This window comes from Marmota monax, unplaced genomic scaffold (genome assembly GCF_021218885.2).
Source record: "Marmota monax isolate L192 unplaced genomic scaffold, Marmota_monax_Labrador192_F-V1.1 WCK01_AAM20220418_F8-fsc00224, whole genome shotgun sequence".
In the NCBI taxonomy this organism is placed as follows: domain Eukaryota; kingdom Metazoa; phylum Chordata; class Mammalia; order Rodentia; family Sciuridae; genus Marmota; species Marmota monax.
In genome coordinates, this window is record NW_026693937.1 from 862,698 (window position 1) to 881,726 (window position 19,029).

Below are 19,029 nucleotides of genomic sequence, written 5' to 3' on the forward strand. Positions count from 1 at the left end.
TTAATTAATTAATTTATTTTTATGTGGTTCTGAGGATCAAACCCAGGGCCTTGACCGTGTTAGGCGAGCATTCTACCACTGAGCCACAACCCTTGCCCCCTCTTCTTTCAATATTAAACATACTTTTTAGCCTCAACTTTTCATAATTAGGCATATCAGTTTTGTTCTGTTGCTTTAAACTATTGTTGCCTGAATTTAAGCGTGATACTTGAAGGACCTTAATATTTAAAGTCCTAACTAAGGAGAAAGTAAATTATACTCTTATTTTACTGGAGTATATTTTTTCCCTTTCCCTCTGCTATGGAACATTTTATTTTTATGTAATTTTTCACTGTAAGATTTAAACTTTATGAATTCTCATTTTCCTTTTTTTGTTTAAGTAGAAGGTATAATTCTTTACATCTGGAAAAAGTGGACTTAGTACCTTCCTTAGGCAGGTGCATATAATTTAGGTTGTAAATTAAGATTGGACCTTACTTTAGGAATGGGTTCTCTAAAGTTTGGTCTGGATTTCAGTTTGATTACCATCTGTGATTGAAAAGCATACTTTTGTCTTTTTAAATGGCCATTTTGCATTTTTGTGAAAATAACTTTTAGTAGTGGAAAAGTCAGAAAAGAGACATGTTTTCCCTTCAGAAATCAGTTGCCTTGTCTCAGCTGATGTTAACAGTTGAAGAAGCATTTCTGAGCTTTTTCTTAGTAAACATAGGGAATATATCAAATATATGGCACTGCTACGTTTTTGTAGTTTGAAGAATTATATTTTCATTTACACTAAGTTTCTGAGCTGTTTTGCAGATCCCAAGATGCTCACCTTTTTTTTTTCTTGGAAAATGAAAATAGTACTTGTTTTCTGTTTCCAGAGTAATTCAAAGAAGTCATGTTGCCTACCCCTCTGTAAGGCAGTAGATAAAATCTCAACTGCACTTCATTGTGCAATTATAGTGTCATCCTCAGAACAAGTACAGGTTTTTGCTTGCTTTTTAAAAATTATTTATTTATTTTTGTAGTTGTAGATGGACAGAATGCCTTTATTTTATTTGTTTGTTTTTATGTGGTGCTGAGGATTGAACCCAGTGCTTCACACATGCTAGGTAAACTCTCTACCACTGAACTACAGCCCCAGCTCTTTTGTTTGCTTTTAAGCAGTTTCATTTTCATTTTTGTCTGCCTTAGTAGTACTTGAATATTGGTGATTATACTGAAGAATGGGTTTCTGGTATACTCCTGTGGGTCTATGAGAATAGGAGTTGTCTTGGTAAACATTTTCATCAGTGTAAGAATAGTGAGAGTAAAGGAAGAAGCCAACACCTTTGTGACTTCTCTGCTAAAAAGTAACCAGACTCCAAAATACACTAATATAAAACTACCTACTCCTCAGCAAAAACAAATTGGTGGGGTCTTTCTTTGTTTTGGTTTTGAACTAAGGTGAAGGAAGCCATTTACATATGTCTCAGAGCAGTTAAGTTAGAAAATGTAAAGGTTACCTGGAAAGCTCTGTCAAAGTAGCTTCCATCTGATTTTTTTTCCTTTCTTTTTTTTTATTGGATTTTTTTTATATGACAGCAGAATGCATTACAATTCATATTATACATATAGAGCACATTTTTTCATATTTCGGCTTGTATATAAAGTATATTCACACCAATTTGTGTCTTTATACATGTACTTTGGATAATGGTGTTCATCACATTCCACCCCTCTGCCCTATCTATAGAGTTCATCTCTTTCTCCCATGCTCTTTCTCCCTACTCCACTATGATTCAGCCTCCTTATATCAGAGAAAACATTCAGCATTTGTTTTTTGGGGATTGACTAACTTCACTTAGCATTATCGTCTCCAACGCCATCCGTTTACCTGAAAATACCATGGTTTTATTCTTTTTTTAATGCTGAGTAATATTCCATTGTGTATATATGCCACTTTTTTTTTATCCATTCATTTACCGAAGGGCATCTAGGTTGGTTCCACAGTTTAGCTGTTGTGAATTGTGCTGCTATAAACATTGATGTGGCTGTGTCCCTATAGTATGCTGTTTTTAAGTCCTTTGGGTATAGACCGAGGACAGGGATAGCTGGGTCAAATGGTGGTTCCATTCCCAGTTTTCCAAGGAATCTCCATATGCTTCCCATATTGTCTGGCTTCCATCTGATTTTATAGGAGTTCTTAATATTTTCTTCCTGAGGCAAGCAGAAGGAAGGACCAGTCAGGTGGTCCAAGTAGTGAAGAATAGCTGCTGTACTGAGGGTCACAGAACAAAAATCATCCCTGACTTAGTGTTCTTTCAGTTGTGGTCTTCAGTGTAACTTATTCTTTCCAAAAATAAAGTCCATGTGAGTTTTTAAAATACTGTATTGTTTGAAAATCTTAGTTCTTGTTTTATCATTTATTATTAAAAAGCTTAATAATTCATTTCAAGTTGCTTTCCATTACTGATATTTCTAAAGTATTATTAAAGTCCCTTGATAGTAAAATCAGTGGTTTGGTTTTGGTCACATTTTGGTGCCTTCCCTGATTTCTCACTATGATTATTAATAACGATAGCAAAACTTAGGTAAGTACACTAAACACTTAACTATTTTACCTATAAAATTGATTCAGTCTACTTGTTAGGATACAAAATGTGTACTACTGATTGAATTGGGGGTGGGTGATTACTAGGGATTGAACCCAGGTATGCTTTACCACTGAGCTATCTTCCTAGCCCTTTTTGAGATAGGGTCTCACTAAGTTGCTTAGGGCCTCAGTCATTTGCTGAGGCTGTCCTCAAATTTGCAGTCCTTTTACCATAACCTTCAAATTACTGGGATTATAGGCATGCACCACTGTACTGGACCAGATTATATTTTAAACCAATAATTCCTGGTTTAAACAGGATAATAAAGTCATTTTTAACCTGTATCTTTAGTCCTTTCATCTCCTCAATTATATTTATTTACACTTTATATTTATTATATTTATAAGCATTTTTACCTGCCCTCAAAACTAAATTGTGCTTCTGCTGTTTTGGTTTGACTTTATAATTTTAAAAAATCAAGTCCCCCCCCCTTTTTTTTAAGAGAGAGAGAGAGAGAGAAATTTTTTAATATTTATTTTTTAGTATTCGGCGGACACAACATCTTTGTATGTGGTGCTGAGGATCAAACCCGGGCCACACGCATGCCAGGCGAGCGCGCTACCACTTGAGCCACATCTCCAGCCCAAGTCCCCCTTTATTTGTATAACAAGTTTCCTTTGTGGATCCCAGTCTTGGCTTACCCACTGTTACAATTATATATATTAAATAATTTTTGTAGTCAAGTATTTAACAGCTTTTTCATGATGTATAATTACCCAAAGTAATGGGTAAGAAAAACAAAGAATCTTGTTAACTTTTAACTACACAAATATCAAGCCATCCTTAAATGAGTGTTTGTTTGTTTCTGTGTTTAAATCATCTCTTAGGCTCAGTAGAAAAGAAGCAACAGAGAAGATCAATTAGAACTCGTTCTGAATCAGAGAAATCCGCTGAGGTTGTGCCAAAGAAGAAGATCAAAAAGGAGCAGGTTGGCTTCCTACATGTAGAGAGTTAAAACATTATATTTGTAAATGTTGTGGCTTATTTCAATACTTTAAAAGAAAGAGAAACTTCCCCACCCTCTATTTCCTTTCTGGACTGTCTTACACTTCTGCCTGGTGGGGTCCAGTGCACAGTTTTAACATAACCATACCTGTGATTCTGCTTCAAGCATTTTCACAGAAAACAGTCAGGCTTCAGGAAATGGGAAGCCAGTGGTGCAAGACGTTTATAAAAATCCCTCACATTTATTTTGATATTTCTGTTATGAGCAAAATGATTTCATGTTTTCATGATTTTTATTTGGAACCATCATTGAGTTCCCTTTTTGTTATTTTTATTTTTGGTTTAAGATGCTGGTATGTATTTTTTTAAGCAAATCAAATTAACTTATATTCTTATATTTAAGAAGCAGATAATCATAGATGATCTGGATTTTCTGTTGATATCATAGATTTTTTGGAATATTATTTTCCCAATGGAATGACACTCACCTGGTAACATTGTCAGATAAACAAAATACAGGTAAAAAGGAAGTACATTTTGACTGAATATGTTCAATTTGTGTAATCAAGCCAGTAATAATATAAGTGTTAAATTACCTTCTCAAAGAGATTTTTAGAAACACTTCTCCTTTAAACTCACAATCAAAATTTTCTTAATTTTTTTGAAGAGAAAGAATGTCCATTTTTACAGCCCAGTTCCAATAAGTTTTATAGTTTTTAAAACCATTAAATATGAAAGAGTGTGGACTTTTCTATTTAAAATATTGCCTTTATAATTTTAAACTTCCAAAATTAAAAGCTAACTTTTTGGGTGCTCTATGGTATCATAAGCATGTAAAACAAAATTTTCCAGAATATTTAACTGAAATTTAAATATAATACACTAATTTATCTTTAATTTATCATATTAACCTTCATTCTTAGGAATTATATTCCAAAAAATCATTCTAAGCTCTTGAAAATTTACCGTATTCATTAACAAAATGAAGTTGTGATTTTGCCACCTGATTCCCAAAGCCAGTCTGTGACCAGTTAGTTTAAAATTGATAAGCAGAATGAGTACAAAAAATGGGACAAATTGTTAATGCCACTGTGTCATAGTAAGTAGTAGAATAATACCAGTGATTGTTTAGAAGATTTTATATTTGTATGACTAATTGTATCTTATAAAAAGCGTTCTGTTGTATGTTTTTTTAACCTGTTGTAAAAAAAATAAAAATAATTTTTAAAAAGTTTAGAACAATCCTTAAATATTTACAAAATGTGTTTCAACATGCATATTTCACCACATCCTTAAAGAAACATGAAATTCAGTTCATAGCTTAAACAGGAACTCTTCCAAACAGCATCCTTTCTCTAATTCCAATGGTTCAATCCTCAAATTACCACGTGTTTTACATATACATTGGCAGAATAACTTCTGATCTCGCTCTCCTAATGTAGGTCAAGACACTGTTCATAAGACACTCAAGAAAGTGCTTTTGCAATATCACAAACTTATTTTCTTAAGTTTGTACTAGCAGCAAAAGTATTGAGCTTCCAGCTGTATGGAGCCCTGTAGCACTCTCTACAGAGAGGGTCCTGATTCCCAGCAACTTAGCTGTGAGTGCAGGCGCGGAAGGGTCTTAAAGTGGCGTGAGTTACATTAACCTGAGTATCATAGTAAGTAAAAATTTATCCTAACGTCTTTGGGGCGGGAGGGGTTTATAGCAACATCCGGGCTGGTTGCAGAAACAACCCTCTCCTGCCTCCCAGACACTGAGGAAAGTATCTTGTTCTCTTCATATACCAAGGGAATGGTGGGAAAAGACTTTGCTAGAGAGCATGTGGCTGTGTGTTGTCACTTAGTATTAAGCACAGGCAGCTAGGATTTAAATCCTCTCTGACCTTGAGACAGGGAACTTGACCCACAAGATGGGACTGAGTTCAGATTTCAGATAACATTGATCACTCTTCACTACTTAGATTGATGAAAGTGTTATTTTTTTTCCCTCTGCAAATTAAAAATCAAAAAATTCCTTGTTAATTCTGTTTTTTTCTGTCCAAACAGGTTGAAACAGTTCCTCAGGCAACAGTGAAGACTGGATTACAGAAAGGTGAGTTAATATTATAGTGTTGCTTTGCATTTCCTGATTAAACCGATTTTTAAGAATTATTTAATTTGTACTTCATGTATTTTGTCTGTCTCTGTAAATCATTGTTGTTGCTCTTCAGTGTGAAATTGCAGTATTCCCCAATGTTTGTGTGTGCGTGTGTGTGACTTTTAGAGTTGATCTTACTCTGTACCTCCACGTGAAAAGTCTTACTTGTTTTTGGTAAATTGGAGAACACCATCTAGCATTGATACTGTTTCCAACTTTTCTCCATAAGATTCTGGGGTTTCACTGGCTTAAAAACTAGGGATGTGACGAATCCAATTTTTTTGGTATTCGACTGAATACCGAATAGTAGCTATTAATGTTTGTCAAACATGGACTATGACAAATCAGACAAAACAACCTGATTGAAAAAAATCTTGCCACATTTATTTTTACAGTGCTGTAAAATCTTTTTGTAAATTAAAATGACCCATAGCATATTTATAGCCACTCTTAGATGACCTTATGTGAATCTATTTGAGATATGCACAAAGTTTAAGAAACCTTAAACTTATATCTGCATTTTCTGTGTGCAATTTGACTACAGTACAAACTCCATAGCATGATTCATGCGTTTTTGGTGAGCTCAAACTGTATTTAATACCTGTAGTTTACTCTGGGCAAATTGCATTATTTAAAATAAATAAATAAAATAAAACACCAGCCTCTCTGCATTCTCGGGGAGAAGTCTGCAGCGATGGTCTCCGTGGAGATCCTCAGCAGAACTGAACAGCCTCTCGGAGGGAACACTGCTTGGCGGAGCTCCAAGAAAAGACATCGCGATCGCTGCGAGATTAGGAGGCCTGATTGCGTTGTGTTTCCACCATTCCACAGGGTCGGCGGACCGGGGAGTGCAGGGCTCTGTCAGATTCAGTGACAGCTCCGTCTCCGCAGCGATTGAGGAAACTGTGGACTGAGATTCCTGTACAATTTCATCCCAGAAACTCCAGACTTGTAGTCTCCATGCAAGATTTCTTTGTCGGCGGCTCGAAAAACAGTTTCTTTGTTTTCGATTTCAATTTTGCCAATCATCATTATTGGCACTCTCCTGCCTGGTTTCTTCTTCAAGACTCTGAACAATTGCTTTAACATTCAAATGATTTTTTTGTATTTGTTTTTGTTTTTGTTTTTTTGGTCTGAGCTGGATGGGTACAGCTTAAATCATGGGTCCAGCCTAAAAACCACCGTTTAACTTACACTGATCAATTCCAACATGGACTGTTTTTTGTTTTTTAATAAAGCATCATTAATGCACATCTGCAGGGTTTTGCCAAACAACCCAACCTGTATACATTGCAATCATTAAAAGCTCTTATTTTTTTTAACATTAGTGCCGTTATCATGGAGAACAGCATGACAGCTGTCTTTGGCAGTCTGTCATTTTTCTAGCATTTTCAGAAACTCATCGGAAGTGGCGGTACCTGTGTTTCCCTTCGAAAGCCTCTCAGTACAGCACTCCTGTTCCTCTGTTAAACTCCTTGTTAATCCAGTGATCTTTTAGGCCAAGGAAATATTTTGTGGTGGTGTTCTGGGTCCATACACCAGCAATGAAGGAGATAGATTTGTGTACTTGTGTTTTTTAATCAGCGGTAACTCGGGCAGGCACCCTCATTTATAGCTGTCAGGAAGCATTCAGTGAAAAACTTGTAGAATGGGATGTGATAACGAGGTTCCAGTAATCTGAGCAGTCTCCCGAGGCCCACATCCTTCACCACAGAACATGGCTATACACCAAGTGCTGCTCCCACTCAGCCTGTTGCGGATCTTCATGGCCTCAGGAGACTTGTCTCTCCCGGGTCTCTTCTGGACTGCACACTTCCACCATAGCTTGCTGGGCTGGTCTAGATGTCTGTTTATTGTATGGAAATTTTGGGGAAAAAATTCAAAACACAAACTGTGGGTGGAAATATTAACCGTCTCCTTGGTTCCTTGGTATTCACCGTGCCTGACCTGCACATTTCATCGTGGCTGTTTCTGTATAGCCTATACTGCATTAGCCCAAGAGATTGTTGCTTTGTAACTTTTTGCACTATTGTTTTGGCTGGATTTGTATTACACACAGTTTTAAAAAAAAAAATTCCACACTATTCTCTGCCTTTTTTTTTCATATTTATTCCTTTCCGTACAAATTCCACATAGAGGCCTCTCTCATCCAGCTCTTCGTGATTTGGCTGTACTTGAACACTGATTGTCCATTTACAGCCCTCAGCAATGTGCCTCCTAAATGGCATAACATATATAGATGTGCTGCAGCACTTGTTAATAATGGTCATAATAAATGCCACTTCACCAAGGAAGTCTCAGATGAACAATTATGAACATCCAAAATCTATGTGGGGGGCAATAATCAACTGAATGGCAAAATTCAGGGGAAAATGGCACTATCCGTGTACGAATCGAATACAAATCAAAGATTTGTCACATCCCTAATAAAAACAAGATGGAGATGTCTCTGCGACCATATTTGTAAGCTACACAATGTGTTGGATTTTATGTCTTTCCCCCTCCAAATTGAATGGTTCTTTGAATTCCTCCAAATCAAACAGCTGTCCTGCAGTTTTGATAGAATTGAATTTCAGGTTGAAATTTAGGCTCTGTTGATTGAAAATAGTGTTAGAGCAGTAGAGCTGATTTAAATGTTTTAAGAGAGCGGTTGTAAATTAAATCACTACCAGGAAGGTCAGAAGCTTATGAAGTTTTGATTTGTGACTTCAGTGTTACAAAGAGAGCTGTGCTTTTTTTTTTTTTCCTTCCCACACTAAAGATGAGTTTGGGGAAAGAAAATATTCTCCCACAAAAAAATTAAAGCAAACTTTAAGTGCTGTTTTAGGATTAATTTCGGTGTGTTGTATTAAGGTGCCAGCGAGATTTCAGATTCCTGTAAACCTCTAAAGAAAAGGAGTCGCGCCTCAACTGATGTAGAAGTGACTAGTTCTGCATACAGAGACACATCTGACTCCGATTCTAGAGGACTGAGTGATCTGCAGGTAAATATGCTCAAGGCTCTGGGCAAAAAGTTCTTTCTTACTTTGCCAACCAAAGTAACAGTGCTTTTGCTTGACTTATTTAGGGAAATTGGGGAATTTTAAAAGCACTCAGGGGAAAAAAAATCAATTTGGTTATTTTGTAATTTGTAAATTTCTTAATTTTGCTGATCTCTTATGTAACAGAAACAGTTTGCTTTTTAATTTTAAATGCAGTTTCTTCCAAAACAACAGACATACTGTACATGTGGGGTTTAGAAAGAAAAGAGATTGTGTCAGGATCTCTTTTAGCAGTTCTTAATAGGATTTTCATTGCATCTAACTTCAAGATAATTTTTTGTTTTGTTTCTCTTAAAAATGTGTTATGTTTACCATATAGGTAGGCTTTGGAAAACAAGTAGATAGCCCTTCAGCTACTGCAGATGCAGATGTTTCTGATGTGCAGTCCATGGATTCAAGTTTGTCTAGAAGAGGCGTTGGAACGAGTAAGAAGGACATTGTGTGTCAGGTAGGCAGGTGACTGATCCTTTGGCTCTAAACAGTTGTGCTCATATTCTGCCAGTAACATACTTAATCTCCTATAGAGACGGCAGGCATTGTGTTTCCAAATTATAATATTACTTTAAAGCTTCAGATCCAAAATCTGTTTCTGGCCCTTTTCTTCCCTGATTTGGAATACTTACCATTCACATTCAAGTGTCAATCTTCATTGTGATGTTAATTAGAAATAAATGGCAGATGACTGGTTTCAAAAACATTTTCTTAAATTTGAGTTCATATCAACTATTTGGGGGAGGGGCGTTTACTGAGGATTGAATGCAAGGGCACATAACCACTGAGCCACATCCCCAGCATTTTTTACTTTTTTATTTGTTTGAGACGTGGCCTCACCAAATTACTTAGAGCCTTGCTAAGGCTGGCTTTGAACTTGGGATTCTCCTGCCTCGGCCTCCCAAGATGCTGGGATTACAGGCATGTGCCACTGTACCTGGCTTCATATTAACTTTTTTAAAAAATATTTTTATTAGTTATTGATGGTCTTTACTTATTTATTGTTTTATATGTAGTGATGAGAATCGAACCAGTGCCTCACACGTGCTAGGCAAGTGCTCTACCACTGATCTACAATACCAGCCCCATATTAACTTTTTAAATACATTTTTACCCTTTATGAAAAATACTGTTTTGTCCTATGTCAAAAGTACACAGATCCCAAAGGAAGAATCATAACAAATCAATTATGACTTTTAAACTTTATACCAAATTGAGTCTAGAAGTAGAAGTAGCTGTTTAGTTCAGTGTTTGAAAGCAAATTCTTGGGCCTCACCCTAAGATACAAAATCAGAATCTTTGGGGGAGAGAGAGAGAGAGGAACCCAGTGATCTGGGTTTAACAAGCCCTCTGGTTGATTCACATGTCTGCTAAAGTTTAAGAACACTACTTTTTGCCTTACTGCAGATCTGTGAAAGCTCTGGTGACTCTCTGATTCCTTGTGAAGGAGATTGCTACAGACATTTTCACCTAGAGTGCCTGGGATTGACATCAATCCCTGATGGAAAGTTCATCTGCATGGAATGTAAAACTGGTAAGTTTATATGAAAAGATGGTTGGAGAGGAATATGCAGTGGCAACAACTCCCATGACATCCTTTTCTCTTGTCACTTTTATCTGGCTCCCTTCCTCCCCTCCCATAGTAATTTAACAAATTAAGACACCATTCAGTGATTAAGATCCCCAATATCAAAAGAATAATGAAACTTCCTCCTATCATAACATGTATCAAAATATCAAGCTGAATTTGTGTTTAATCTGATGAGTTATACAATTGAGTTATTTTTCAGATGGATTGGATGTTTTTGGTGTTTGCTCAATAAATTGGGCTATAGTCCTTTCACCTTATTAGATCAGAATAAGTGTCAACCAAAACCATAACCATGATAATTGTATTTTTAGTGAAAAAATGGAGCTGTCAGAAATTTTTTTTAAATTTGGAATTCACCGTTTATTTCTTATGTCTATACATACTTGTTAGAATAACATGAAAGAAATATGCTAGTTTATATTTCTTTTTTTTTTTAAGAGGGGGGGGGAGAGAGAGAGAGGGAATTTTTTAATATTTATTTTTTAGTTTTCGACGGACACAACATCTTTGTTTATATGTGGTGCTGAGGATAGAACCCAGGCTGCACGCATGCCAGGCGAGCGCGCTACCGCTTGAGCCACATCCCCAGCCCTATATTTCTTTTCTATGTAGCCATTATTTTTAAACTAACAGAAATCAGGAAGTAAATGTTTAATAAGTAACAAGTGAAAAAACTGGATCCAGGCACAGTGGCGCACACCTGTATACCAGCTACTCAAGAGACTGAGCAAAGCTAGAGAAGTAGCTATAGCTCAGTGATAGAATGCTTGCTTGGCTTGTACATGTTTCTGGATTCAAACCCCAATATAAGGAAGGAATGAAGGAAGGAAGGGAGGGAGGGAGGGAAGGGAAGGGAAGGAAGGGAAGGATTACTGAAGATAGCATGATAGTGCTTCTAGGAATTGAGTTTATGTGGTCTTTTTGTTTGTGTTTGGTTTTGGTTTGTTTTAACTATGAGGAACTAAGAGCCAATTATATATCAACTACATGTGATATGCTGATCTTTCCTTTGACTCTATTAATAATTTTCCTACACTCCTTTCCCCCTTTATCTGGATAATCACAAATGTTTTCCTTTTTCATTTGAATGTATGCTTCTAAAATTCTTTAGACAAAAAGTTGGCCTTTTTTTTAGTGAACTCTTACTAAATGCTAGGTGCATTTTATCTTTCTCTGTCAGTTGATCCTTGTAATATTATGAAATGAGTACTATTATTATTTCCATTTTGTAGAAAAGGGAAAATGAGGGTTAGAGAGTTCATTACCTTGCCCAAAGTTACAAAGGTAGCATATGATGAAGCTCTAATATAAACCTAGGCAGTTTGACTCCAGAGTTCTTGCTCTTTTCCATTGCCTTCTGTTGCCTTGGCTAAGTAGAAAGTACATTGCAAGTCATATATCCTAACACACATACTTACATATATACACACATTATGTTAGTCTTCTGTCACAGTGACGGAGATACCTAACAAGAACAACCTAGAAGAGGAAACATTTAATTTGGGATCATGGTTTCACAGGTCTCAGTCCTGGTCAACCAACTCCATTGCTCTGGGCCAGAGGTGAGGTAGCACATCATGGCAGAAGGGTGCAACAGAGGAAAGCTACTTAGCTCATGACAGCCAGAAAGCAGAAAGAGAGCAAGGCACCAGAGACAAAATATAAACCAAAGCTTGCCCCCCCAGTGATCTACTTCCTCCAGCCCTGCTCTCCTTGCCTACAGTTACCACCCCATTAGTCAATTCAAATTATTAATCTGTTTTAATACACTGATTTGGTTATAGCTCTCATAATCTAATCATTTCACCTCTGAACATTCCTGCATTAACATAGGAGCTTTTGGGGGACATCTCATATACAAACCATAACAAACATACATATAAATTAAACTCCAGAAGCCATAGAAACTTCATATTTTTCTCTATATAAAATATTTAGTTCATCACATTTAGATATAGTAAAACTTCAGAACAAGTTTCCAACTGGCAGCCTTGGGGTTAAATTATGTTCACATTGTTTTGTTTGGCCTTCAGAATGTGTTTTCATTTGGAGGCTTGTACTTCTAGTTCCCCAAATTCCACACAATTCTCTTTTTCTAAAACCTGGTTACTCCAGTCATTGTTGTAACCTTCCTGACCCCTTAAGTGTTTAAGTATGCAAATCCTGATTTGAACTACAATAGAAAGGACCACATAACTCATGTTAAAATACTCATAGGACTTCTCTCCATAGTTTAAAATCTAATAGAATTCTGCCAACAAATTGTATGTAACCAGAAGATTGAAAAGTTATACTCCTATTTATGTATGATATGTCAGAATGAATTCTACTGTAACTAATTAGAAGCAAAAAAAAAAAAAAAAAAAGCAATGGGGGTGAAAAAGGTCGTATATAAATTGGCTGTGGTGGTGCAGGACCTTAACTACTCCTCAGGTCAGGGCATGAGGATTCCAAGTTTAAGGCAGTCTCAGCAACTTAGCAAGACACTGCCTCAAAATAAAATTTAAAAATGGACTGGGGATGTGGCTCAGTTTTGAGCACATGCCTAGCATGGGGCAAGGCCCTGGGTTCATTCCCCAGTACCACACATACACACACACAAAAAAAAAAAAGTTAAATATGATCTAATTTGGCACATACTTATCTTGAAATTTAAGAGAAATTTTGCTTTAAAAACAAGAAGAGGGCTACTGTCACGTGGTGTGTGCTGTTTTCTTATTACATGCCTGCCACCCAGGCTACTCTGTTTCTGTCGATTCTTTGGATGCCTGTGTTGTTGCCTGTGGCCTCCCACCTTCTGTTGCTACCCCAAGCACTCCTGTCCATGGCCTTGGGAAGCCCCCATCCCAGCCCACACCAGCCTTGGGCTCTAGCTATGTTCCAGGATAGGTTTCTGCAGCCTTTGTCACTTGCCCCAATGAAAAGGTCACCAAGGAGATTGCCAGAGCCATGGTGGAGAAGCAGCTAGCAGCTTGCATCAACCTCATCCCTCGTCCATCTATGAGTGGACGGGAAACATCGAAGATGACAGTGAGTTACTGATGATGATTAAAACCCAAAGTTCCTTGATCCCAGCCTTGACAGATTTTGTTCATTCTGTGCATCCTTATGAAGTGGCTGAGGTGATTTCCTTGCCCATGGAGCAGGGGAACTCCCCCTACCTTCACTGAGTGCGCCAGGTCAGAGAGTCAGTTTCTGTCTCCAGCACAGTCCTACCAATGATGAGCCCTGTTCCTGTCATGATCCTTTCATTAAAAAAAAAAAAAAAAACAACCAACTCTCTGACTTTCAGGTGATGACTGGACCCCCAATAAATACTGTCTGGTTCTTGTTTGTTGGTATCAGGAACTGAAACCAGGAAGCTCAAACTTGAGATCCTCCTATTTCAGCCTCCCAAGTCACATGTACCACTGCAACTGGCTATTTAGAGTATTTTATGCATTAGGCAAAGCTGTAAAGTTAAACCTCCTGCCCTTAAAATACTTTTTTTTTTAATTTTTAAGACTTCTAAAGTTACTTTTTTTTCTTTTTTCTAATGTGTGTGTATATGTGTGGTGCTGGGGATAGAATCCAGGGCTTTATACATGCTATACAAGTGCTGTACCACTGAGCCATACCCCCAGCCCTAAAAGTCATTTTTTAAAAATACTATTACCTTCAAAAATATATACCTGTTAAAATGTAATTTGAAGTTACATATATGCAACAGGACAGCAATAAGAAAAGAAAAACACTGTACTTTATTTCTACAACAAAGACAGTAAAAAAAAATGTGAATATCACATTTGTAAGTACTGATTTTAAAAAAGTTTTATAATTCAGATAATTGTAAAGATAAGGCACTTGCAAAACCAAAGAACAATGTTGCAATTCAACTAACCCTCTGGGGAAAAAAGGCAAAACTATTCCTTGTAGTTTTCCCTTCTAGTTTTTATAAGCATTGAAGGAAAATGGGCTAAAGACGAACAAACACTTCCCAAAAGATGATGTCCAGATGTTCAATAAACATTTAAGAAGTTTGTTACTGTAATTTTCAGTTCTTTGTTTATAACTAAGCATTTTTTTCCTATATCTTTATTCACTCTTCTGTGACTTTTCTGTTCATGTCTCTTGTCCATTTTTGTCTTACAGTGTTATACTTAGTATTTTATCTTCATTTCCAATTATACGAGTAATATATGAACATATTGTATGAAAAGTTGTACTGTCTAGTTGATTTCTACCATGGTCATTTTGTTTTGGTGCTGGGGTTTAAACTCAGCACCTAGTGCATGCTAAGCACAGAATCTACTACTGAGCTACACCCAGGCCTTGATCACCACTCTTAATTTTAGGCCCCTGCTTTTTTCCATCTCTTGCCAGATCCAACTAGTGTTGTCACTTTGTAACCCTGCAATGTTTTTATGTTTGTGTGTGTGTGCTTAACGTTTATGCACATATGTTCAATAAAAACATATCATACTGTTGTTCTGCAGGAACTCTTTCTATAATAAATACAGTTGCATTCTATTTGATTGCTGATAGTATTCCATAGTATGCATATAGGATAGTTATATTTAACCCTTCTTCTATGGAAGTACATATGAGTTGATTTCAGTTCTGCAATTGTAGTTATTCAGTCAACATACTTTTACACATATAAATTTAACTAAGTACTTATTAAGAAGTAGAATTTCTAGTTGCCTTCTAAGGTAGTTCTTTACAACTTAAATTTCTACTATCAGAATATAAGAGTGCCTGTTTGCTCACACCTGTATCAATAATTGGTATTATTTCGGGGATGGGGGCTGGTGTTGTGGTTCAGAGGTAGAACACTCGCCTAGCAAGTGTGAGGCCCTGGATTCGATCCTCAGCACCACATAAAAATAAGTAAAGGTATTGTGTCCAACTACAATGAAAAAATAAATATTTTTAAAAATTGGTATTATATAACCATTTTAGGGTTTTTTTTCTTATTTCATAACTGGTTTCAGTTAGCATTTATCTGATTACTACTGAAGTTGAGCATTTTTAATGTTTTTGGCTCTTTTTCTTTCCACTGTTTGTAAATTGCCTATTTATACTCTACCCACTTTTATTTAGGCTGCTTTTGTTTCTGTTTTGATTTATGGTTCTTCATAAGTCTTTTTCAGTTATCTTTGCTAATGTATGTTGCATATATTTTCTCCATAGGGTGGGTAAACTCTTTATGGAACAAAACATAATCCTGAGCCATTTTGGTTGCATATTTTTCCACATCTGTTTTCTTGTATGTGTTCCTTTTTTTCTATTCCATTTCTATCATAATTGGCATTATTCTTCCTTTAAATGTTTGGCACATCCACCGGTGGAGCCATCTGGGCCTAAAATTTTCTTTGTTGGAAGGCATTTAATTACAGTTTCAATTTATTTTAATAGTTCATAAAACTATTCATATTTTCTATTTATTTTGTGCCAGTGCTAGTAAGTTCTGTTTTTCTAGGAATTGGTCTGTTCATCTAACCAATTATTATTAGCAAAAATGTAGTGAAATCCTTTTAATATTTTTAATGTTTGTAGGATTTGTAGTGATGTTCCATTTTTTATTTCTGATATCACTTAACATTAGTGCTTTTTCTCATTTTTTTATTACTCATATCAGGGATATTTGTTTTAATTTTCTCAAAGAGCCATGTTTTATTAATCCTCCTCAGTGAACTTGGATTTTACTGGATTCTTAATCATTTTACTGGGTATAGAATTCTGGCTTGGTAATTATTTTCTTTCAGCTTTTTGAAGATAGCATTCTGTTGTTTTCTGGCTTCCATTATTCTCTTTCAGAGTTAGCTCACTTTGAAAGTAATTGTCTTTTCTGTGAGTAATTTTAACTTCTTTTGTACTTGATTTTCTACAGGTTAAATAAGATATGCTTATCTGTAATTTTCTGCCTTTTTTATTCAGAGTATGAGTTTTCATTTTGTGTCTGGTTTACATACATAAATTGTCCATGGTTATGAAATGGAATTGCTCTATTATTTGGTAATGGCTTTTGTTCATTTTGTGTGGCAAAGACCCTGCCACTCTCTGCTCTCAGATATTTAAAAAAAATTCTATTTGGGTTTTTTTATGAAATTAGTTTTGGAGATCTAAATTGTTTTTAGTGTTGTATCTCCAAAGTGATTATTAATTATCCCAGCAGAACTTATGAAATTCTTTTAATTTAGCCATTTATTTTAAATACTTCTTTTTATATGTTAATTTCTTATATGTAATAGTAGATCTTCTTCTAGGAACACCTATTTGATTTCTGTTGCTGCTTCTATCTGAAAGGAATATGCTTTAATTATATTTTATTTAATCTGTATTCTTCATCAATCTTTCAGGGCAACACCCATGTTTTTCATGTAAGGTGTCTGGTAAAGATGTGAAACGTTGTTCTGTTGGTACTTGTGGGAAGTTTTATCATGAAGCCTGTGTCCGCAAATTCCCCACTGCCATCTTTGAATCAAAAGGATTCCGCTGCCCCCAGCACTGCTGCTCTGCCTGCTCTATGGAGAAAGATATCCACAAAGCGAGTAAAGGTAACACTACTGAAGAAGGACACAACAATTTTTTTATTTAAAGTGCAGTGGCAAATAATCTATTAAGCACATTAACAAACAACATTGAATATTGTCCCTGTGTGTATCTCTAGGCATAAAAACTCAACCCAATCAGCCAGGCGCCGTGGTGCCCATCTGTAATCCTAGTAGCTCAGGAGGCTAAGGCAGAGAAGGATCATGAGTTCAAAGCTAGCCTCAGCAACTTAGTGAGGCTCTAAGGGCTGGGGATGTGGCTCAGTGGTTAAGGACCCCTGAGTTCAATCCATAGTACCCCCCGCACCAATAAAAAAAAAAAAAAACCTCAACACAATCAGCAACATGTTAAATGGAAATAAAATTGCCAATTCAGACCATGAGAAGAAAATTCCATATGTTCAAAACTACCCTGAAAATCCCTTATACAAGTGCCAAATTGCATATCACCATCTTTCCAACATTAGAACTAATTTTTTTTTCTTTGAACACTTCTTTTATGATGATTAGGCTTGTATTTAAGGGCCATATAGCATAGGAATGAGAGAGCAAGCCTAGTGAAGGAAAATATTTACTATTCCAATCACTGGTGTCATGTGGGAACCCAAACAGCCTAATTACAAAAGTCTCATTTCATATCCAGCCAATGCTTTGTTGTACAGATTCTTTGTTGACCTGTCTTTAAACAGGACGCATGATGAGATGTTTGAGATGTCCAGTTGCCTATCACTCTGGAGATGCTTGCATTGCTGCTGGAAGCATATTTGTATCCTCCTACATTCTCATCTGTAGTAATCATTCCAAACGGAGCAGTAATTCTTCTTCTGCTGTAAATGTAGGCTTTTGTTTCGTTTGTGCCAGAGGTGAGTGTCAGTCCTTTCTCTTTATTTATTTTTAATCTGTTGGCATATTTCTCCATTAAAATGGGTCTCAGCATTGGGAGAAAACTCAGGCCACCTAGTACAATCTCCTCCCAGTTCCAAATTCCATTTTATTATGTCCCTGAGAGAGATGAACATTGTAGCAACTAAGTCCCTTTTACAGTGTTAGACATCCAAATTGTTAAAAGAGTATGAATTCTTCAATAAGCCAAAATCTGCATTTGAGAAAATATCTTAGAAGTACAGATAAATTCTTAGTTTTTTATTTGGTTAACATTTCTATTAATCAAAGATTAATCTGTTCCCTTCGACAAATAAATTTTCTATTCCAAGTAAATACGTCCCATGTCATCTTCTTCGATCCAGACTTTTAACTGATTGAGACTTCACTTGGAAGGCAAAACTAGCACATTTATTTTTTGATTGTTTATGTTGTATTTTATAATGTTTTGGTCTGGCATTGAGAAGGCCTGATGGGACACAGCCAAGACAACATATGTGGTGGCTTAGTTAAGAGCCAGCAATGCAAGCTTTCTCATTTGCCAGCTGTTGATACTTAAGTATGCCAAAAGATTGATCAATTGAAACAATATTGTGTCCTGGGGGTTGGGAGGTTGGTCAGTGAACTTGAGTTCTCCTGGAACACATAAAATAGAACTTCTTTAGTTTGGCTGTAATATGCAGTATCCAGCTTTGTATGATAAGGAAACTTCTTGTTTGTAATTAGTAAACATTATAGCCCCCAATACTGGTTTTGTTGTATTTTTAATTTAAGTGCTAAGTATTCTGAACGTCCCTCTGTGTGAAATATTTGAAAGGACACTAAGGTAAATCAGTACTGTTTGATTATGTACTATATTAAAGATGAAAGCATATTTTTGTTTTTGTTTTAAGGAGAGTTAATTTGGTGACAATACTATATAAATATTTTTAAAGTAGGATTTAGATTGCATAACAGATCTTAGGTTGTCTTGATTTTGTTTCTTTTATTTAAAAAATATAACTTACAGTAAATAGGTAGACAGTGAAAGATTAACTAAATGGTGGTCCTTTGTGTAGTAGCCAGCTGGGTTAGTGGTACATATGGCTGGCTAGCTGCCATTGGAGTAGAAACATTGTTTTTCTTTACTATTTACTAGCCAGTTAAACTGTGTCCTGCTCTGAAACCTGGCTGCTACATGGAGGAGGAGGGCTAAGATTGTTTCATGCCACATTGTAACAGGTGACAGAAAGGATTTAAGTAGGCAAATAAAAAATTGAAAACCGTCATTAATGCCTTTCTCATTTTC

At 36.1% G+C, this 19,029-nt stretch overlaps 1 protein-coding gene and 1 pseudogene across 6 annotated transcripts in view; both read left to right on the forward strand.

The window, feature by feature from the left end:
* The window catches only part of Nsd3 (nuclear receptor binding SET domain protein 3), a 108,304-nt gene that overhangs the window by 62,225 nt on the left and 27,050 nt on the right, over positions 1-19,029 (forward strand). For 5 of the 6 annotated variants that reach the window (XM_046463843.2, XM_046463845.2, XM_046463844.2 and 2 more), the window contains exons 8-14: positions 3,446-3,546; positions 5,613-5,658; positions 8,557-8,687; positions 9,064-9,192; positions 10,143-10,269; positions 16,668-16,865; positions 17,549-17,722. In XM_046463843.2, coding sequence (XP_046319799.1) covers positions 3,446-3,546; positions 5,613-5,658; positions 8,557-8,687; positions 9,064-9,192; positions 10,143-10,269; positions 16,668-16,865; positions 17,549-17,722 — 906 coding nt within the window. Of the gene's footprint in view, positions 1-3,445; positions 3,547-5,612; positions 5,659-6,534; positions 7,788-8,556; positions 8,688-9,063; positions 9,193-10,142; positions 10,270-16,667; positions 16,866-17,548; positions 17,723-19,029 lie in introns of those variants that run through there. The other variant, XM_046463848.2, reaches the window with a different exon arrangement.
* LOC131424924 (protein CutA-like) lies at positions 11,194-16,643 on the forward strand (annotated as a pseudogene).